The sequence below is a fragment of the Salvia miltiorrhiza genome, chromosome 1 (genome assembly GCF_028751815.1).
Source record: "Salvia miltiorrhiza cultivar Shanhuang (shh) chromosome 1, IMPLAD_Smil_shh, whole genome shotgun sequence".
Classification (NCBI taxonomy): Eukaryota; Viridiplantae; Streptophyta; class Magnoliopsida; order Lamiales; family Lamiaceae; genus Salvia; species Salvia miltiorrhiza.
In genome coordinates, this window is record NC_080387.1 from 47,890,402 (window position 1) to 47,912,815 (window position 22,414).

Here is a 22,414-nt window from a genome sequence, read left to right on the forward strand (position 1 = left end):
GGGATTAATACGATTCAAAATTAACTATTGATTTAATTAAGTCTGTTTGGTTGTTTGTTTTCTGAATGATCGCAAAACATAACAACAATAATAATAATAATATTCTCTAAAATATTTTTTTTCACAATTAATTGTCAATGCACACTACGTTATTTAAGACTTTAAGTAACAATTAATTTATATTCATGTTATAGTCTGGCTACAGGATTGCGTATGAATCTGTTACACAACGTATGGAATTATTAATAGTTACTTATTTATGCAAGAATACAATTTCATATATAGGTATTTGTAGACTCGAATATATTTGTTGGCTATCCTATCATGTACAATAATTACATTCGTTCATTTTTATTTGAGAAAAAAAAACATTCAACCTCCACCATCACCGTTTCCATTACTTGAAAACAAAATAATACTCTCTTTGTTGTCACATTGATAATAATTCATTTTTTTTTAATAAAAATCACTTTTTTTTATATGTAAAAAATTACGAGCTTCACTAATTTCTATCACTTTTACTTTTAAATCACTCTTTTTTTAATAACCGTGAATCCGTAATAGGAGGAATGGAGTATAAAAATAATTAAATATGTCTAGAGTTCCAACTATATAGATATGCAAATACATTTTAATTTGGAGGGAAGTATTTAATGGGGAGTACACGTGGACATGGAAACGCTCATAAAATTCAGAACGTATAAGCGAGAAAAAATAAAAACAAAAATAAAGTGTAAGAGTGATTACTCTGTAATTAGAGTTTCTTTTCTCTCTCTCTCAGCTGCGTCGCCATCCTCGCACTCATACCATTTTCGTGACCCTCCCACTTACCACTCTCTCTCTCTCTCTCATATTTCCCATTAGTTTTTTTCTACTCCATTCTATGACAACAATTTTAACTTTAATTCCAGCCACGCCTGCATAACCCGCCAATTACACCCGCAAAAAAGAGTTTAACTTTTCTCTTCTTTTGGGAGTTCCCGACGCTCCTCAACCACAAATTCCCTATATTTTCTGCATCTATTTCTTGCTTAAAAATCTTTTCAGGTTTGCGTTTTGTGTGACTGTTTTCCCAATTTCTATTGTGGTTGGAATTGGATTAGATAGATACATCTTTAAGCAACAGGTGCTTACATGCGGCAGTGTGAGGAGTTGTTGAGGTGAATAAGTGAGCAACGTTGCAGATATAATTTATTGAGTCTGCCCAACTTCCGTAACGATTCTGAATAAGGTAACCCTTTTTTATAAAAAAAAGGAAAAAATAAATACTAAATTTTTATCGGTGCGAGTTTGGTTTTGAATAAATAGCTGAGTTGGTGATTATTGAACTTCGTAAATTAGTAGCAGCCGCTGCTGTTATTGGAAGTTTTGTTGATTCTGTGCTTTTTGGCCCACTTGCATTTATTGTTTTTCTCCCTAGTTAGCTTTTTGTTCCAGTAGCGATTTGGCAGCTCGAACTACAGAAGAAGTTGTGTCATGTTTTGCTTCGTAATTTCGATCTAAATGGTATTGTTCCGTGCTCATGCGTTGATTGTATGCGGTTTTCAATTGGATTTTCTGCGCGAGAGGTTATTTCTGATGTCCTGTAATTGCTGTGATTTTTAAGTTTAACTTTTGGTTTCTATTTTTATTTTTTTCCTTTTATGGCTGGCAGTGGCTGATGATTGATTCATAACCATGAGCTTTCATGTTTATATGCGTTCATGGACAGTACTACGGAGAATAACAAATTGTCTGAGATTGTTGACATATTGAGATCATGGATTCCGATGAGGGGGGAACCTGGAAACATGTCGAGAGATTTCTGGATGCCCGATGAAAGCTGTAGGGTGTGCTACGAGTGTGATTCCTCATTTACTATTTTCAACCGCAAGCATCATTGTCGGCTGTGTGGGCGGGTTTTCTGTGGCAGGTGCACCATAAACACTGTCCCCGCACTTCCTGATGAGCCCAAGAGTGGGCGGGAAGATAGGGATAGGATTAAAGTTTGTAATTACTGCTTCAAGCAATGGAAGCAGCAGGTTGCTACTGGCAGTAACGTGGTGCAGTCGAGTCCTGGACTCACTCCATCTCCATCCTCATCGAGTTTGGTGAGCACTCAATCTAGTTGCTGCACCTGTAACAGTGGCAGCAGTGCTGGCTCTACTGAATTCTCAACAGGGCCTTTCCAGCATGTTTCATGTGGTGTTGGTCGGAGTCCTCATTCGTCTACAGGGATGGATTCAAAGTCCCCAAAGCAAGATCAGGCAAGGAGCTCTGAAAAACTAGATTATCTTGATTCTATGGATCCATTCCGCCACCAGTTAGGATCTTGCAGCAGGTAATGTCCGGAAAATCATCCTCCTTATTTACATGACATAATGAGAAAATGTCTTGATTTAGATCATATTTCATGCAAATGTTAGTATTCTTTTAGTTACCTATTTTTATTTTTATTTTCATTTTCTTAAATGAGTTTGGTTTGTGTTGTAAGCATTAAATCAAATTAAGATGCACGAACCTCATGGTTTATTGATGTTCCTGGTAGGTGTTTGCGGGCATATATGGTTATTTTTTTGTGTGAAGTATCTTAGGATTGACTTATCAGCTTCACTGGAGCCCTAGGTGAGGATTTGTGTGCCCACTCTTTCATAATATTTTCTGGAAGAGAAGTTTTTGCCTAATGGTGGAACATTTTCTCGACTATTTACAATTCGTGATCGAGCCTGAGAGGTTGAGCATGAAGTTGAAGGTGTTACTGCATAGTTGGTTGCATGTAAAGCTGCACGTTATCTGTTTTGTTCCCCAAAAATTTCATAATGATATTATTGTGAATTTTCCAAAGCCCTTACTATAATCTTATTATTGTCATTTGATTGAGAACACAAACAGGGAATGATAAAGCAGTACTGTCCCTAATTTACTCATTACATTTCCAGTATCTGAAAGGATAATTCTAATGGAATTTAAGAAAGATGGACAAATGACAATCCCATCACTCCACCGCAAGTAATATTTTGGACTTGTTCTTTTGGGTTTGGTACAACATTCTTAAACTTTTAAATGTTTGCTAATATTCTAGAGGTGATCTTCTAAAATAAGTTAGATCTGTAGAGATCCATTTGGGATATAACCATACTAGTGCTTTTGAGATTTTTCCCTGGATGTTCCATTGAGTGGTTGCAAAAATGGGATTCTTTGGAATGCATTGGGAATCTTTTACCATATCTTTGAATTCGATAGTCCCCGTCAAGCTCAAGTTGACAAATTCATTTCTAGAATTGGTGCTTACACTAGCTTTGTGGCGTGTCCTTCAATTTACAATTTCTCCAGTCATGATATGTGTTGCTGTCCAGTTATGTTCATGAATCATTTTTCTAGTTAAAAAAACTTTTATTTGAAAATTCTTTCTAAGATAGGAATTTTATTTGTTGCCTACTTCATTGACATACTTTACACTTTTATTTAGTTGGCTTATTGGAATTGATGTCTTGTTTATTGTGCCATTGGTGATCTCAGGAGTGATGATGAGGATGATGACTACCCTATCCATAGGTCACACTCCGAAATAAATATAGTAAGCCCTGACATGGGCTATGGTACCAACAACTACAGTCAGATTGATCACATCTATGGGCCTCGTGAAGCAGAACCTAACGAGGAAAGCACTCACGCAACCTATAATTCATCTCTGGTGCCTGAGAATTTTGAGACGCAAGGATCATTGGACTATGAAACAAGGAAAGAAGCAGATATACAAACTAATGATGTCCAATTTGGATCAGCTCCTCTACATGTGATGGATGAGGCAGATGTTGAAGCTGTAGATTATGAGAATAATGGTCTTATGTGGCTTCCTCCAGAGCCTGAAGATGAAGAGGACGAGAGGGAAGTCTTTGTATCTGATGATGATGATGACGATCCCTGTGAGGATGCCACAGGAGAGTGGGGTTACCTACGGTCAAGCAGCTTTATTGTTGGGGAACTTCGAAATAGGGATAGATCAAATGAGGAACACCGGAGAGCGATGAAAAGAGTCGTTGATGGGCATTTTACAGCTCTTATATCCCAACTTTTGCAGGCTGAGAACTTTCCTGCTTCAGATCATGAGAGTTGGTTGGATATTATTACCCAATTGTCCTGGGAAGCTGCTACTCTTCTAAAGCCAGATACAAGTCGGGGTGGAGGAATGGATCCTGGTGGATATGTTAAAGTCAAGTGCATAGCTTGTGGGAATCGCAGTGAGAGGTATTTTATTTGATTTTCTTGTCAGTTCATTATATACCTTTACAGTTCCGATAAGATTTTTTTTCACTGTAATATAAATGCTTGCTAGATATTACCATGGTTGACCCCTTCCTCTCAAATTCTAGGTGTTGTTGTTGTTAGAGTACATTGTCATATGACTCTGAGATAACTTTCACTAGATTATCAATGTATTGACCAGCATGAGTTTAGTGGATACTATATTTTAATGAACATTACTAGAACTTTGGGGCGGGGGGAAGGGGAATTCTTGATTGAACTTGGTTTCTTTGCTTTGTGCCAACAATTTTTCGATAATTCCTGAATGCGTGAATGTCATAAGTAAACTAAGAAAATATCTAACTCTTCAAATTAAGAAAATGGAAATGCTTGGAATATTGATAGAGTTTGATTACTTTGTTTTTGCTAATTTATTTAGTATCGTTTTGCTTTCCATATTTCCTGAAGAGATAAACTCATAAGTAAACCAGAAAGGAAATATCCAACTCTCTAGATCAAGAAGATTTGGATCCTACATTCCTTATTTAATTTGTGCACGGTGTATTCTATTTTGTTTCTGATAATGCTGATGAAGTTGTTACTGCTTTCCTCACAAGTATGGTGATTAAAGGGATCGTTTGCAAGAAAAATGTGGCTCATCGACGGATGAGTTCAAAAATTGATAAAGCGCGGCTTCTACTGCTTGGGGGTGCCCTGGAGTACCAGCGGGTTGCTAATCACTTATCGAGTTTTGATACTTTATTGCAGCAGGTTGTGACTATGACTAAACTCTATAGCTTTGAATTAGATATTGCCATTACATCATAATGCCCTGAAAACTAAATATTCTTTGTTTTGTTCATGAATAAGAAATTATGTCCCTCACTACTAGGCAACCATGCTATGAAGATTAACATTTGTCTACTGGTTTTATTGGCATTTGCCTTTGTCTTTTGCTGCTGCAGGAAATGGACCATTTGAAAATGGCTGTAGCCAAAATTGATGCGCACCACCCAAACATTCTTTTGGTAGAAAAATCAGTATCTAGATATGCACAAGAATATCTTCTTGCGAAGAACATATCTCTGGTTCTGAACATCAAAAGACCACTTTTAGAGCGCATAGCTCGTTGCAGTGGGGCACAAATAGTTCCTTCAATTGACAGTCTTTCTACCCCAAAACTTGGATATTGTGATTCATTTCATGTAGAGAAGTTTCTTGAGGATCTTGGTTCTGCTGGGCAAGGTGGAAAAAAGCTAACAAAGACACTGATGTTTTTTGAAGGTTGCCCGCGCCCATTGGGATGTACTGTAAGTTACACGACTTAAGTGGATTGCAAGCTCATGTTATTGTGAAATATTTTATTTCTAATAATGTTGACGAAGAAAAAGACCAAAAGGGTGTTAATATTTAGCTAGTGTATGGATATTGTGAGTTTTGAAGTGCCAAAAGATCAGTTCTCTCTGATAATATCCTTGACAACTTAAGCCAAATGTAGCTTTAAATATCTAGATTATGTGAGGTGGTAGTCACGCAATATTTGGACTAAATTTGACCGGTGTTTTTATTAAGCATATAAAAGAAAATTTGTCTATTCCTGTTTAAGTAAATTCGTATAATATATTACACTTACTGCTCTTAAGAAGAAATAGTGATTGTTTTTTTGAATCAGAATAGTGTTAGCTTTTGATGAAACATGTTTATCCAGATTCTGGATGTCATATCAATAGTTATGCACCAACTTATATATATTTCATCTTGGTGACTGACAACAATGGTTTGCTACTCTCAAAGTTTACTGCAAGAACTCACACAAATACACACACACACATATATATACATACACACAAACACAGACACACACACACACACACACACACACATATATATATATTTTGTGGTTGAGAGTATCAAGGTGAGAGGTTAGTCACTGATTCACTATTGGTAGTCACTCTTGTCTTTTGTCCTTTTATTTATTTTTTTAATATTAGGAAATCTGGTGTTTGGATTAGCATATATGTAATCTACAACCGACTGATTGATTTATAAAATTGGAGCCACTTTTTCAGTTGAGTATTAATTTTATTTCATTTTGGGAGTCAGATTCTGCTCAAGGGTGCTAGTGGGGATGAGCTGAAGAAAGTCAAACATGTAGTTCATTATGGTGTGTTTGCTGCTTATCATTTAGCACTCGAGACCTCATTTCTTGCTGATGAAGGTGCTTCTCTGCCAGAACTCCCTTTGAAATCTCCAATAAAAGTGGCCCTGCCAGATAAGCCCTCTAGTGTTGATAGGTCCATCTCTATGATACCTGGCTATAATTCTCCTTCCAGTGAAAGACCTCAAGCACAACAGCAGCCCAGCAATGCATTTCAATCTAGAAATGACATGTCTCTGGATAGCAGACAGTCATCAGTACTCTCAATGTCTGAGGCAGAGTCTATTTCATCTAAAGGTTCTACTGCTCAAACTCCAAATGCTGAATCTAGAATTAGAAATTTGGATCATATCATGTCTGGTGCTGACTTAATCAGGTTCTCAATCGGAGCAGCTCTCTGATAGTCCTTATTCTATAGACAAAAATAGGCCGGATGCTAATGGATGCTCTGATGCTAAACGATTGGATTATCTGGATAGAAATGATACTCTAAACTCTAAACATTTATTTGAGACTGAGGCTCTAGGACAAGGATTTAATTTTTCTCCTGGTGATGAAAATAGACTTCCTTTGAACATGGACAAATATGAGTCAGTACTCTCTGGGCAGCATGACAAGGACCAGACTGTGGAGTTGGAAACACTGATGGATGAGTTTCCTCCCTCACCATCTGATCATCAGAGCATTTTGGTCTCTCTTTCAACAAGATGTGTGCTAAAGGGAAGTGTATGTGAGCGTGCTCATCTCTTCCGAATTAAATACTATGGTAATTTTGATAAACCTTTGGGTCGATTTCTTCGAGACCATTTGTTTGATCAGGTACAACATAATCTTATTCATGTGTCTGTACACACTATCATTACTACATCTCTTTAAAGATGATTTTAGATCCTGGTCTATAATTTTCTGGCAGGGCTCGCGATGTAATTCATGTGAAATGCCTTCAGAAGCCCATGTTCATTGCTATACTCATCAACAAGGAAGCCTTACCATCTCTGTGAAAAGGCTTCAAGAATCGTTTTTGCCCGGCGAGAGGGAGGGAAAAATATGGATGTGGCATCGTTGCTTACGATGTCCACGAACCAATGGTTTTCCTCCAGCCACAAAAAGAGTTGTAATGTCAGATGCTGCCTGGGGTTTATCTTTTGGAAAATTCTTGGAACTCAGCTTTTCAAACCATGCTGCTGCGAGCAGAGTTGCTAGCTGTGGCCATTCCCTTCATAGAGATTGCCTTCGGTTTTATGGGTATGTGTTTTCTGTTGAGAAGCCTGTAGTCTAGGGAAAAGAAAAGAAAGAGTCTCATTAGATGATTAGGTTTTTGAAGTCATGTCAATTGTAAGTCCAATTTTGCTCTCATGTCTACCATTATTATAAAGGAATTGCCTCTTTGAATCTGACTTCATGTTATGTTTTGTATTGGGGGTGGTGGATTTGAGAGAGTGTAGTTAGAACGTCGAGTGTGTTCTATTGTTTACAACTAGCTGGACTTCTTTTATAATTACATGAGGATCATATTACTAGACTGGATAACACAGCTTATTTTTCAGTAGTGCTCTGGCAGGCTTTAATCCAACATTCAAATGGTGCTTTCTTCTCATTAACGTAATTCATTTTTATTGTTGCCTCAACCTTATTAAGTTGTCTTATATGCAGTTTTGGGAGGATGGTTGCATGTTTTCGGTATGCTCCTATCAATGTCTATTCTGTTTATCTTCCACCATCAATGCTTGAATTCAACTATTACAAGGAGGAGTGGATACAGAAAGAATTTGATGAGGTAAGATAATATGGAGAATATGCTTATTCTGTATCTGGTTTCTGTGATTTACAATTTCATAGGATTTGATGCAACTGTAGGTCAGTAGCAGGGCATATGTCCTGTTCACTGAGGTTCAGGAAGTGCTGCATCAGATATCAGACAGAGTCAAGGATGATGCTGGCAAAAAAGCAGATGAATCTAGTAAACTGATTGCTGAACTGGAGTTGATGCTTCAGAAGGAAATAAAAGAATTTGAGGTTATTCTTGTGAATATTAGCTGTCTCCCTAGATAATGACTTTTTCTCTTTGTCCATCTATGAATTAGGTAAATTAATTGGAGTCTGGCTTTTATCTATGGATCGAGTTTGCTGAACAATTAGTTCTCTAGGTTCGGTTCTTAATTTAATAATCAGTTAACTAAAATAAAATGAATGTGGTTAATATATAATAATCCATTTTAACTAACTGGTTTATATTTCCTTTTATGCTAAGTACAATGGTAGTGCCTTTCGTGTTCTCTGCATATAGAAGATGCATTGTGACATCTGTCATGTGATTGGACTCTAATGGTGGATTCATTTGTAGCTGCTAAAAATAGATTTCCTTTTTTTTTTTTTCTGGGTTCCTGAAGAATGAACTTTTATTTAGGAATCATTGTGGTGTGTGCTTAAAAAGGAAGTCAAACACGGTCGGCCAGAGATGGACATTCTTGAAATCAACAGAACAAAAAGACAGCTAGTTTTTCATGCTTATGTCTGGGACCAGCGGTTAATGCATTTTTCCAAATATAAGGTTTCTACACTGAAGGAGAAGCCTGCTAGGTGTTAGGGAGAAGCGGTCAGAGGTGGAAACGATTTCCAGGTCCTAGTAGAGGGTTCACCAGTTGGGATTCTTCTTTTGCTGTTATGACGCCTTATCTAATGCCTAATGAGGGAGAAGATAGCAGGATTGTCTGTCCAGATGAGATTCATAAAGGAATGGATATAGACCAGCCCTCGAGAAATAAAGAGGATTCCAACCTTTACCGTTCTGACACAAATTTGAGTAACCAGTCAGACATCCCAGAATATGCAAAAACTGTTCGAAGGGCTCGATCAGAGGGACAGTTCCCAGTGATGGAAAATACATCGGATAATCTAGGATACTGCATGGACGGTGAATCAGCAGCCAGAACACGTATATTCTGAAGACAAGAAGACCATTACTCCTAATACATCCATACGAGAGTCTTCTGGTGCTTTTTCAACCACTACAGGGCCAGTTGTTGTAGGCAGGTGTAGAAATGATAGGTCTGTTGGCGAAGAAACTAATCATTTACGTTCTGGATTGCCTGCAAAGGGGCCTAATGATATTGAAAATCCAAGGAGTTGGCTGAGTATACCTTTTTCGGCTCTGTATCGGTCACTCTTCAACAAAAATACTCCAACCACTTTGCAGAAGCTTGGAAAGATTGCTGAGTACAATCCAGTTTATATCTCATCATTTAGAGAACTGGTACATCTTGGTGGTGCTCGGCTGCTGCTACCTACAGCTGGTAGTGACATTGTTGTCCCAATTTATGATGATGAGCCTACTAGTGTCATTTCGTATACTCTGGTGTCACCAGAGTATCAGAACTTTATGGCAGAAGAACCAGATAAGCAGAAAAATTATTTGGAACCCTCGTCTTCATTTTCATTATTAGATCCAGTTAATTTATTTTCGTTTAGTTCTTTTGATGAGTCGAATTCAGAAGCCATGAAGGGTCTTGGCTCTGCTGATGAAAGCATCTTATCATCTGGCTCTCGAAGTTTTTCGGGTTTGGACTCTCTTCTATACCCAAGTACTTTGCATTCCAGAATATCCTTCACTGATGATGGCCCTCCAGGGAAGGTGAAGTATTCTGTAACTTGTTATTTTGCTAAGCAGTTTGAGGCCTTGAGGAAAGCTTGCTGTTCAAGTGAGTTAGATTTCATCCGCTCTCTTAGTCGCTGTAAGAAGTGGGGTGCACAGGGTGGTAAGAGCAATGTCTTTTTCGCCAAAACATTGGATGACAGATTTATAATCAAACAAGTGACTAAGACGGAGCTTGAGTCATTTACAAAGTTTGCACCGTCTTATTTCAAGTACTTGTCTGAATCCATAAGTGTTGGATGCCCGACATGCCTAGCTAAGATCTTAGGCATTTACCAGGTATCAGCTCTGGCCTACTTGGTTCTTCCCTTCTTATTTTCTAAGAATTTGCATGGATACTATTCTTAAACAAGCAGCATGAGACTTTACACATTGTTCGAATGAAAAACCTCATCATTTTCAAATTAGTTGCTCTGCTTTCGAACTTTCAGTGCTTTCCAATCACATGGCTAATGCTTAATGTTAGTAATTCTATTACAAACTTGTATTAGCTTATCCTTTTGTTGGTTGTTGGCATGAAGGTCACATCAAAGCATTTGAAAGGAGGAAAAGAGACGAGAATGGATGTTTTGGTGATGGAGAATCTTCTATACAGACGCAATATCACCCGACTATATGACCTAAAAGGTTCTGCTCGATCAAGATATAATCCAGATTCAAGTGGAAGCAATAAAGTTTTGCTTGATCAGAATCTGATAGAGGCTATGCCAACCTCTCCTATTTTCTTGGGAACAAAGGCAAAACGTCTGTTAGAGAGAGCTGTGTGGAACGACACTTCATTTCTTGCCGTAAGCTTCAAATTGCTTTTCCATTGTAGTTGCACTTGTGGGAACACATTTGTATCTTATAGTCTTCGTGTTACAGTCAATAGACGTGATGGACTACTCGCTTCTTGTTGGCGTTGACGAGGAAAAGCACGAGCTGGTTCTTGGGATTATCGATTTCATGAGGCAATACACATGGGACAAGCATCTCGAGACCTGGGTGAAGGCATCGGGCATTCTTGGGGGCCCCAAAAATGCTTCCCCCACAATAATATCTCCAAAACAATACAAGAAAAGGTTCAGGAAAGCTATGTCTGCTTATTTTCTAATGGTTCCAGATCAGTGGCTGTCCTCGACTATCCTCCCAAGCAGTTCCCACTCAGACCAGCATGAAGAAAACTCACAAGATAAGGTCACCATACAGTAACACTTTCTTTTTGCGCATCAATTCTTTACTGTAGCTGCCTCATCTGTACCTGTTTGTAGATCTGGATGCAGAAGGCTCTTTTCGCATTGCATTTTTTTTTTGTTCAAAGTTCGTATAGTTTTCAGGTGCCAAGTGTAAAATGCATTATACATAACAATAGCTTTTTCTTCGTAATAAGTGCTTGCTTTCTGCCATTTCATTTCTTACAGAATTGTGTTTCTTCTTCAGTTATTCTTAGAAAAGCAAGAGTGATGCTACCAAGTAAAACTCAAAGTGCCAAAAAATGATCATTCATTTATAAAGGAAGTGATATGATGTGTGTCTGAGATACAAATACAGATGCATTAATCCTTTACATCTGTTACTCCATCTGTGCATATCTGAAATCTGGCTTCAGCTTCAGCGAGACACTGGCGAGCTCACTACTTTGCATATACGCTCCTCTCCCCTTCCTTTTCTCAAAGCTAGTCTGTCAGCACAACTCAAATATTCAGAAATTAAACATTCAAATGATAAAAAAGACTTAAACTCAACCTTGTTGTTGTAGCATGCGCCATGATGTTGCCACCAATGGGTTTGATTTGAGGACCAGCAAAAACGGCCGAACCATCCACTTGTGCCACAACTTGGTTAGTTATAACAACAGCAATCCCAAACTGCAACACAACAACAAAATTAAGAATCTACTGAGACTCCCTCTACACGTGCTCGGTATCATGGATAGAGAGAGATGACCTCATCGGCTAGCTTCTGAAGGCTCCTCAAGAACTTTGCAAGATGCATTTGCCTTGCTGACAATTCCCCTCTTCCGGAGAAATCTGTCCTATAAAGAGCAGTAGCACTGTCTACAATCATGAGGGCAAACCTGTATCATAAAAGAAATTATTTCAAAGGATTACTAATGAAGAGAGATAGTTCTGAAACATAGTAAGCAAATACCTGGTCTCCACCATCATCGATGCAGCTTCAAGCAGAAGCCTCGACTGATGGTCAGTGTTGTAAGCTCGGGCATAGGCCACATTCTCCAAGACATCAGCACCATTCAGCCCAAACCTACATATTTGAGCGCTTAAGGTGATTAAAGCATAAAAAAATATATATGGCAAAGCGTTATTTGCCAGAAACCAATTTACTAACCTGTCTGCTATCTGAAGTAATCTCTGTGGTCTGAATGTCCCTTCAGCGTCAATGTACATAGCTTTCCCCTCACCACCTCCTTGATCTAATGGTAGCTGAGAAACAATTGCAATCACAAATTAGTAAGTTGATAATCCATAAAAAAAGATTAAGTCTGATAACTGAGTACTTTACTGACTAATGAACACAGAAGACTACGTGACACCAAAGAAGGTACTTAAATGATTAACTTGGCAAGTCGTAATGAATATTGCTCAAGTCGAACAATTTGCACACTTGTTATTATATACAATTCAGTTAACATCATCTCACTTGGCAAGTCACACAAAGCGTATGGCATAGTTGAGTCTTTCCAGAGCGGAACTCCCCATATAGTTCAGTTATAGACCCTGTTTCGACCCCTCCTGTGAAAAGAAAAAACATGAGGATGTGCTGTTGCAGTATAATACATTTATTTTATGGTCACCTAAAAACTAACCTTCCAAAATTTTGTCCAGTTCTTTAGATCCAGACGTTATTTGAATTATTTCAAGCCTCTGAGCATGTAGTTGGGTGGCACTTGTAAAGCCCAAAGGGACCAATTTCGAAGCTGTTAAAATGTTAACCAAAAAGTGCAAATGAAAGGTGTTAATAAAGAAAGAAATTTGGACGTGTTGACATGATCCATTAAACAATAAGTGAAATAGAGCAATAGAATTAAGTAGGGAAAACAATATCACATTCTGTGCAAGAAAACATGCCTGCCTCAATGATCTTATCAACTTTTGCATCACTAATTCCTTTTATTTGCAGAAGCTCTTTCCTTGGAGAGTATGCCACTGATTCCACAGTGCACAACCCTGCATCTTTGAGCTTTTTGATGTCGATAGCAGCAATTCCGGATGCCTTAAGAGAAAACAAGAAAGCAACGTTCAGATCCCAAAACAAGTTTTTAACATCTGCAATTCTACGGCAATTAAAGAGAACGCTAGCCCTTACAACATTAACTCCATATATAGTAAGTTTGTAAACAACTTAGGAAATTTTGCAAGTAAGCAAATACGAGTAACATAAAGAAATGAGGAATTGCTATGTCAACCCTTGGGACATCACATCCAAGTAAGATCTATTCTTATGCTTGACAAGGCCCCGCCATAGAACACGAAAAAGTGAGTAAATAAATAAATAAAATAACATAAACTGAAGGCTCATCCTCGCTTTGCATACACACCAGACCAGAGAACTTGCCTTCTTATAACAGACATTTATACAATACATCAAGGCATTGTTTCAGGTTAGAAACTGATCCCTTTTCAATTGCAATAATATAATCTGATAAGAGAGCATCCTCCTAAATGGGCCTAATAAAAATAAAATTTGGTAATAGTTATTGCTCTCGATGCTCAAAGCAGCTGAACTATTAATTTTGATGAGATCCAAGACATTCATGATTCAAGAAATCTCCCTACTCCCAACCCCAATCCTGACGCGAAGATATCCACTACACAAGAAATTGCAAGAACCCTTTTCTTGAAGTGAAATCTACAAAGGCCGAATGCTCGAAACTCAATTAAAAAGAGATACGGCACCAAGAAAATGAATACGGACAAAATCTTAAACAGAAGAGAACATGATTAAAAAGGTGGGAACTTCAAATTCAACTAGCATTTCCATGTATTGAGAGAAAAACCCACAAAAACCCCAAAAAATGGAAAACGGAAAACAATTGGGGAAATGTGACCTGAAGTTGTTCAACAGGGAAAGGGCCGTGCTGAATATCTTCCGATTCCTCTGGTTGTTCTTGCACCAAAGGCCTGTTCCTTCCCTGCTGATCCATCAATGACATCCACCTCCGAAAACGAGCGCGTCTCTTTTGTGTTGTGTGTGTGTGTGTGTGTGTGAGAGAGAGAGAGAGAGAGAGAGAGAGAGAGAGAGGTGTATTTGAATAGGTTTGGGAAGGCGCGAAAAGAAGAGGATAAATTGTAGTGGGAAATGCGGCAGTAGCTTCTCCCGTAAGAAGCCTGCATCTTCTTTAACTTGGGCCTTGGGCTTTATTAATGGGCTCACACAATATTCAATGTACTAAACTGACAAAAATGGAATTTTTTTTTGAAGGGGACAAAAATGAGAGTATTTTGTAGAATTAGCCCTCATTTAAAATGAGTGACTTTTTTTTGGTAATGTTACCCATTCACATTACATGAATCTCATAATTATCAATGTGTATTTAATTGTGTGTATACAATTTATGATTATTAAACTATCTCAAAAAAATTATAAACATAGTGAAATATTAAATGTGGTGAACTCTAGTGCATTCAGATGCACGATGCGTTAGTCCTGATTACGATTGAAATATGATTAATAAATTTTTAATTGACATTCCAAAAAAAAAAATTCTGGTGAAGATTATTAAATTTAATAATAGTAATATATATATATATATATATATATATATATATATATATATTACATTTGGATTGTACATAAGTTATTTTCATACTAAGATTTTATTTGGTGGGTAAGATGAGCACATAATAAAATACACATACAAACTATGAAGACCAGAGATCGTGTAAGGGTCCGGTAGAAATTCATTGTTCTTCTTTAAATAAGAGATTGGGTCTCCCCCTCCTATAGTTTTCGCATGCATTGAATAGTAACCAAGATAGTAAAATAGTCAATTCATGATATCTATATTTTATATTTTATCTATCAAACACATACTCCATCTATCTTCAAATAAGTGTTATAATATAGAGTCTGTTCTGGTCCCTTTTTAAGTGTCATATTGTGGATTTTTAGTATAAAATTAAGCTAAAACTTTCAATTCTACCCATGTCTTAATATTATAATTAAATTAAATTTTAAAGTTACGAATATAATGAAGGGTATGCTTGTAAAATTATATTTCTAATCGGCATGTGTAGTTTTATATCATATGACACTTATTTAAAAACGGTTTCCGTACCTTGATTAAATGTATTACACGAAAAGCGTTTTTAAAAGCTATGCGCATCAACTACCAATATTAAAGCTTTGATAAAGACCTGTATATTATTTATAGCCAATATAAATATAAATATAAATAATATATATTATAATAAATAAATAATAGTAAATAAATAAATCTTATCAAAATCCTTTTCAATGAAAGCATTGGCGCGCTAATATGAATTGATTGATAGTTTAACATAATGGCATACGCCAAATTAAGGCATCATTGTACCTTTAGAGTGAGTTTTTAAGGAAGGTTTTTTTTTTTTTTTTGAGGCAAGTTTTTAAGGAAGGTATCAAGACTAGATTCTAACAACTTTTAGTTACATATTTGTGTTACATCAACTTAATTTTCTGTCACATACATTGGAAAAAGGTTAACATTCCCTCAATCAATAAATACATACAAGTTGTTTTTAAAATGAAGTAAAATAATTTTACTATTTTTTAACAATTTAATAAGTTTTCATTTAGATATACTACAACTTTTTCATTGATTTGTGGGTGCTATACGTACGGGTGAATTCACGATTCCAAATACGACATCGTTTAAATTCTTTATTGAAAATATTTAAAGCTTCATTATAAAGGAAAGAAAAACTTTAAAACTCTAGTGAAAAAACACCCACGAGTCCAAGATTCATATTCAAATTTGGAAGTTTTGTTTATCACCGACAAAGGCTAATCGTTGAGTTTATCAATAGAGGAATAATTTATTCCATACTTATCGTAAACACCGTTCACATTTGATTCACACTTGATGTTATTCAAATTAGAACGCTAAAACTCTATCTATATGTAATTAATCAAGAATGAAAATTGAAGTTGGCAGATGAAAGAAAGTTGTTCGTGAAGATCAGTCCTGACTCCTGAGCATAAGCAAGGAAGTTCACTCATCTTTTTTATTTTACTAGTATGTGCCCGCTCGTGCGATGCACGACCATCATCGAAATTGAACGATAATTTAAATAAATAAATAAAAATGTTAAACATAAGTAAATATATATATATAAGTAAATATAAACATAAATGATCTCAATAAAAAATAAATTATTCACAATATAATCTCAATAAAAATATCAATCTGAAAACATTCAAATTTTCAATTATTGAAATAGCAATTAATTGATTTAATTGATAATGTGTATAAATTTATAAATAAATAAATTATGAAATATCAAAAGCAAGTATAGATGATAATGAGTATCATTATGGATCATATAATATTCTAAGATGTACAAAACTATTTATTTACATATAGTATAACTGTACTTTAATATAGTTTTTGAATGCATATTTATGAGGTCATTTTGTTTATGCTCAAATTTTAAAATAAAGTTACAATGTATACATTTTTTTTTTCAATTGGAAAGTGAAAAAATAAAGGGTTTAACATGAGATATGTGTCGTTCATTTTCCAAAATAAAATGTATACAATTTCAGTAAATTTAAATAAATGTGCTACTAAAAAATTAAACTCTTCAATTTACTTTTATTTTTTATTTTTAAAGAAAATCGATAATGGTTCTCTAATTACTGATTTTCCAATGAGTAATTTTGAAGCTTAAAAATTCGATTTTTAAGATATACTATATATTAGTTATTTATCTACAAATTTATATTAATATAAAGTTGACCTTTAAAAAAATATTTTTAAGCTAAAGATTTCTAAAATGAACAAATATAAGTTTCATCATTGTAATTGCATTAAACTGATATAATAAAAATATAAATAGTAAAATATAAAAAATACTGATCTATAGTAAAAACATAAAAAATAAAATAAAAAAAATATGGAAAAAGGAATGAAAGAACCGTGAATTTTAAAAAATGAGAAATGAGAGAGGAGATGATAGAGGAGAGAAGAGAGAGGAGAGAGAAAAAAATAATTTGGTGACTTTAAACTATAATAACTTATTGGTTTTAAATTTATTTTTTATAATTTTTACATCAAATTAAAGATATCGTCATTATCTTTAATTTAACATCCATATTGAATATTTTTTTATAAATTAAAGTTGATGAATTTAAAAGAAAATCAAATTGAATAAATATATTTGAATAGTGTTTTCTAAGTAATTAATATATTTTGTTGAATTAGTGTGAAATAAATTAGAAATGCATTGCACGTAAAAAAATGCAATTTTTAGTGCATGCTCCATTTTTTTAGACGTGGGATTTGTAAGTTGTAATTTAATTTAAGTTAGTTTAATCCATTTTTTGTGTATATATAATATGACATTATTTTTTGAAGGAATCACAAAATCGCCATTCAAATCAATTTCAAATTGATTTGAAATCAATTTCAAATTGAAAACTGCTCTTTTAATATAGTATAGATATATTAATTTTGATTCTAATATCTCATACTAAATCATTAATGACACTATTAATTTTATAAAATAATTAAATAAAAATCAAAGTTTTTTTTTATTCTTTTATTTGAAGTTTAAAAAAGTTGATAAAATTGAGCTCTGATAATTTTTGTGTAATTTAAAAAATTAATAATTTTATAATTTTTTTTAAGATAAGCTTAACCAAACATCTCTCTGAATCTTTGAAAAGTCGAAAAAGGATCTGTACGTAGTTGAAACAAGTGATTGAGAAATAAGTAGTCCTCTGTTTATGGATAACAGGATAAGGATGATTAAATCTTTGATGGAGATATCTGCTTTCTTTTTTATATCGCCACCAATCACAACAACAACCATCCTGATAATGACAATTAAAATGATACCTACAGTAATACCAACAGTTAATTTATCCTTTTCATTTCTTAATCAATTCATCCATTGGAATTTGGAGGTAGCTTTTACTATTAAAAAAATAATGCCAAATACTAATTAGCCATGTCAGTATCTTGACCGGATATCTAATTTCATTTTTATTTTTTATTTTTTTGTTAATATATTTTCTCCAATTTAAATTTTGTCTACTTTAGTTTAATTTTGTGATTATTAACTAAAGTTTATTCCATTCAATTATACTAGTATATAATTATTTTTTATCATTTAATTTTATTTTTATTAACTAATAATAGATTGAAATATTAAAACTTATGGTATATATTTTTTAAAAAAATTATTCTTTTGAAATAAAAATTTAGCATAATTCATATTATTATATTAAATTTTATAAAATATATTGTTAAAATAATAGATATAATCATATAATATTGAGACACGGTGGTACAAAAAAAATCGTGTTATATTCACTATAATTAAATTTTTCAGTATGATTAATAAATTTTAATTTTTAATGTATAAATTAATAGTTAGGAATTAATTAATAATAAATTATAATTTAAATGACTGTACTGTAAATTCAGATGGTATGTAATTATAAGTTTTTGCCTACACTTTGGAAGGAATCATAGAAATCAAAGCAGATTACATTTACATATTTTGTCAAAGACGATACACATTACAAGCATTTTGGCAAGTAATAAGAGATTAAAATACAGCGATCGAAACTCCCACTTCCTTAACTATATAAACTTTCAACTCTTCTGTCCCAACTTTGACTTGAATCACAACCTCGGTTTCAACTTCACACAAAACCAAGATTTAACCGCAGTAACAAATTCAAAGCCCAGAAACAAAAGCCACCCCCGTCGACGGCAGCCACGAGTTCCCTCCGATGAAATTCGCCACCGTGAACTTCGCCGCCTCCGGCGTCCCAAGCACCCGGAACCCCGGCCAGCTCACCCTGCCGGAAGTCGCGGCGCCGGCGCCCATGTTGGCGTACTCGGCGAAGTACAGCGACTTGTAGGTGGCGCCGCCGGCGCCGGGCCACTCGACCCAGCCCCGCGACGCGATGGCTCCGTCGATGTTGGACTGCATGACCACCGCCCGCGAGTAGGTCTTCCACGGGCGGCCGAGGTACGACTTGTAGGAGCCCCGCACCGATGAGAAGTCCGACGCCACCGTGATCCGGCAGTTCTGGACGGAGAACCCCGTGTTCTGCCCGGGGTCGCTCCGCCCGCTCGCCAGGATCACGTTGTACGCGCCGCTGCCGCGGGGGCGGCGGAGGTAGAGCCCGCAGCTCTGGAAGACGGCGGCGGCGTCGCCGAAGATGAAGTCCACCGTGCCGTAGATGTCGCACTCGCGGTAGAACTGGCGGAGGGAGAGCGCGTAGAGCGTGTCCTGGTGGCCGTCAATGCTGCACCGGTACAGCACCGACCGGTCGGAGGCGATCGTCAGCGCCACCGCCTGCTCCGCGTTCGGCCCCGCTGTGTTCTGGAATCCGATGTCCCGCGCTATGAACCCGTCGCCGGTAATAGCTGCACTCATAGAAGATATTCACACAATTAATTATTGTAAAAGATACATGGTAGAAGTTGTTGGTCAAAAGCATAATTAATTTTACTTAATTTAATTGGGCAGATAGTTACACAACTATTAATTGTTTATATTTAAGTAAGATTAATGATCATGACATCCCTAAACAAGCATCGTACAAAAGTTAAGTGCTTCAAACCGACAGCGAAATGGAGGCATCACCTACTTACTTTTTCCCCTTAAATTTCGTCATTATATAAAAGTAGCTAATACGTTGTACACACAAAAAAGTTGATGATTCCATAGACAGATGAATAGTCCAATAAGAAACGTCAATTTTGTAAATGAAAAGTGAAGAGAGAGAGAGAGAGAGCTCACTAAAAGTAGCAGATCCACGCAGAGAAGAGCCGCCTTTGCCAACACTGCCGCCCGCAGTGATGATAGTAGAGTATTTTCCATCACCAATTAACGTGATTCCATCTTTATTAGTATTAATTTTCTCATTATAAGTCCCCGCCTTCACATGTATCACAAATCGGCCTCCGCCCGCCGCCGCGATCGCCTCCGACACCGTTTTATAGTTGCCGCTCCCATCTTTCGCCACCACCGCGTTTGCTTTTATTTCTGTACTCTGAAGCAATCTCCGGTCGCCGGCAGACAGCCACCTCGGAAAACTTTCCTCTCCAAGAAGCCGACGGCCGGCCGTCCCGACAATCCGGTTGGCCAGAGCCAGAGGATTGCTGCCTAATTCCGACAAGAAGTCCATTTTCTTCTTAATTTCATTCACATACAAATTTGATGCCGCATGAGCTTCAACTGAGTCCTTGCAAGTTTGCTGGAACGTGAGAGCGGCGCTCAGCCACGTCTGAATATCGTCCTTGTGTTTGGCCGGCGACTTTTGCAAGGCGTCTAGGGCTTGGTTGAGCCTTTTCCGCGACATACTCATCAGGTCATGGCAATAGTCTGATGAAACACGAGATAAAAAATACAAAAGATTAATTAATTAGTTAAAATATATGAATGAAAAAAAGATGGGTGGTAGGTGTTAATTAATTACGTACCGATGGCGATTCTGGCTTGTTGAGCTTGAGGAGAGATGAAATGGGAGGAGAGTAGTTCGAAATTGGAAGTGGGCAAATTGGTTTGGGAGACGGTGGTGTTGACAAGGGCAGACAAGAGATCAACGCCGGACCCTAATCCTGTCAAGGTTTGGACACACAACGTAGGATACCTAGTGAACCCACATTGTATTCTAACTTTTTCATCAAACGCACCATCTTTTCCCAAGCACACTATGCTCCAATTCGACATCACCAAAACCCAAAAAATAATGCATTTTAGGGATTCCATTGGGATGCACAAATATTAAAGAGATGGAATTTAGGGTTTCTCGAGCTAGATCGAATTTATGAATGAGTGTAATATATGGTTAGGAAGTTGAGGTTTTTATAGAGGGGGGAAGGCTGCATGAAGAGTTGGTTTAGGGGTCAATTTTTGTTCATTGTTGGTACGTAGTTCATGTCATCACATTACACTTACAGTTATCCATTTTGGAAAAGCTCCCTTGTCCTTGCTTAATCAATTAATTCAATATTGCATGCAAAATTTAATATATTAACGTTATTAGCCAACATGATTATATATATATATATATATATATATATATATATACACTTGCTTTTGTGGCTGGATATTGATTAATACTTTCTTAAATATGATTTTTTTTTTGTGTGGTATACTGGTATTTATGCATGTTTTGTATAGTATATATATATATATATATATATATATATATATATATATATATATATAAAGTCACCCCGGATAGCCTAAGATATGACCTTTTTTATAATATATAAGCTAGCTGGCATTGCAACATTAATTTGGGGAAATAATGGTGGGACATGTTTTGCTAAATTAGAGATTGATCGCTTAAAGAAAAAACCAGATTATGGGACCTGCCTGCCTCATCTTGTTTAATTTCAAATCTTGATGAAAACCAACCTGCCTATTTTTTGTGTTTTGCTTGCACTATGAATATGATTTCTACGATAGCAATTTGATGCGAAAGTAAATTAAGGGAATTAAATTAATTAGCATTAATGATGATGCCATTCTAATTTACCGAGCTAGGCCACAATAAATGTAAAATCACAATTACATTAATGATTAGATTATAAACTTTCCATCATTTTCCACAAAATAATAATAATTAATAAATCCCCACATAAAAATACTTCTTTAGTTATACATATACTTTAGGGTTAATTGTCGTAAAATTCCAGATACTTTCACAGATTTTGATTTTTTCTCATGACCTATAAATTTGGCCTAAAAATCCAATCAAGACTTTTCCACGACAACATTCTCCAAGCAAAATATAAGTGACACGAGATCCTACTGTGTATTTTTTTTATCTACGTGTAGATAATCCCGCATCACTTATGTTTTGATCGAAGAACGTCGCCGTAGGAAAATATTCCAGAATAATTTTTCAATTTATAAATTTTCAAGTTAAATTTATATGTTAAGGGAAAAAACAAAATTTATGAAAGTATATGAATTTTGCGGCAATCAACCCTATATTTTAATGCTTCTTTTATATTAGTGCTTCTTATATATACACTAATTACTACAAGAAAATACGGCTCTAACGACCGAATTTTCAGGTCGTTAATAATATTAACGACCGATTTAACGATCGTTTTCAGTGGTCGTTGTTTGCATCGTCATTCCGAGTCTTAACAACCATTTTTTCGGTCGTTAAATTTAACGACCGATTTTTTATTTTTAACG

At 35.8% G+C, this 22,414-nt stretch overlaps 3 protein-coding genes across 3 annotated transcripts; 1 reads left to right on the forward strand and 2 right to left on the reverse strand.

Moving 5' to 3' along the window:
* Positions 1–1,311: 1,311 nt before the first annotated feature.
* Positions 1,312–11,419, forward strand: LOC130988166 (1-phosphatidylinositol-3-phosphate 5-kinase FAB1B-like). Its single transcript, XM_057911947.1, is given in 16 exon segments — positions 1,312–1,568; positions 1,655–2,320; positions 3,499–4,227; positions 4,842–4,995; positions 5,190–5,534; positions 6,328–6,679; positions 6,759–7,201; positions 7,296–7,627; positions 8,036–8,159; positions 8,240–8,398; positions 8,790–8,957; positions 8,959–9,006; positions 9,008–9,280; positions 9,282–10,313; positions 10,556–10,822; positions 10,899–11,419. Coding segments are annotated over 15 exon segments (5,370 nt in total). The 5' UTR covers positions 1,312–1,568; positions 1,655–1,703; the 3' UTR covers positions 11,226–11,419.
* An 80-nt stretch (positions 11,420–11,499) lies between these two features.
* LOC130988172 (DNA repair protein RAD51 homolog) lies at positions 11,500–14,323 on the reverse strand. Its single transcript, XM_057911957.1, is given in 10 exon segments — positions 11,500–11,635; positions 11,637–11,694; positions 11,760–11,881; positions 11,961–12,090; positions 12,165–12,278; positions 12,363–12,457; positions 12,675–12,766; positions 12,841–12,951; positions 13,103–13,247; positions 14,083–14,323. Coding segments are annotated over 10 exon segments (1,038 nt in total). The 5' UTR covers positions 14,188–14,323; the 3' UTR covers positions 11,500–11,569.
* A 4,388-nt stretch (positions 14,324–18,711) lies between these two features.
* On the reverse strand, positions 18,712–21,049 carry LOC130988183 (pectinesterase). The gene is made up of 3 exons (XM_057911967.1): positions 20,680–21,049; positions 19,997–20,581; positions 18,712–19,620 (listed from the first exon to the last, which is right to left on the reverse strand). The coding sequence occupies exons 1-3, from the start codon at positions 20,966–20,968 to the stop codon at positions 18,923–18,925; spliced, it is 1,572 nt and encodes a 523-aa protein (XP_057767950.1). The 5' UTR covers positions 20,969–21,049; the 3' UTR covers positions 18,712–18,922.
* Between the last annotated feature and the right edge of the window lie 1,365 nt (positions 21,050–22,414).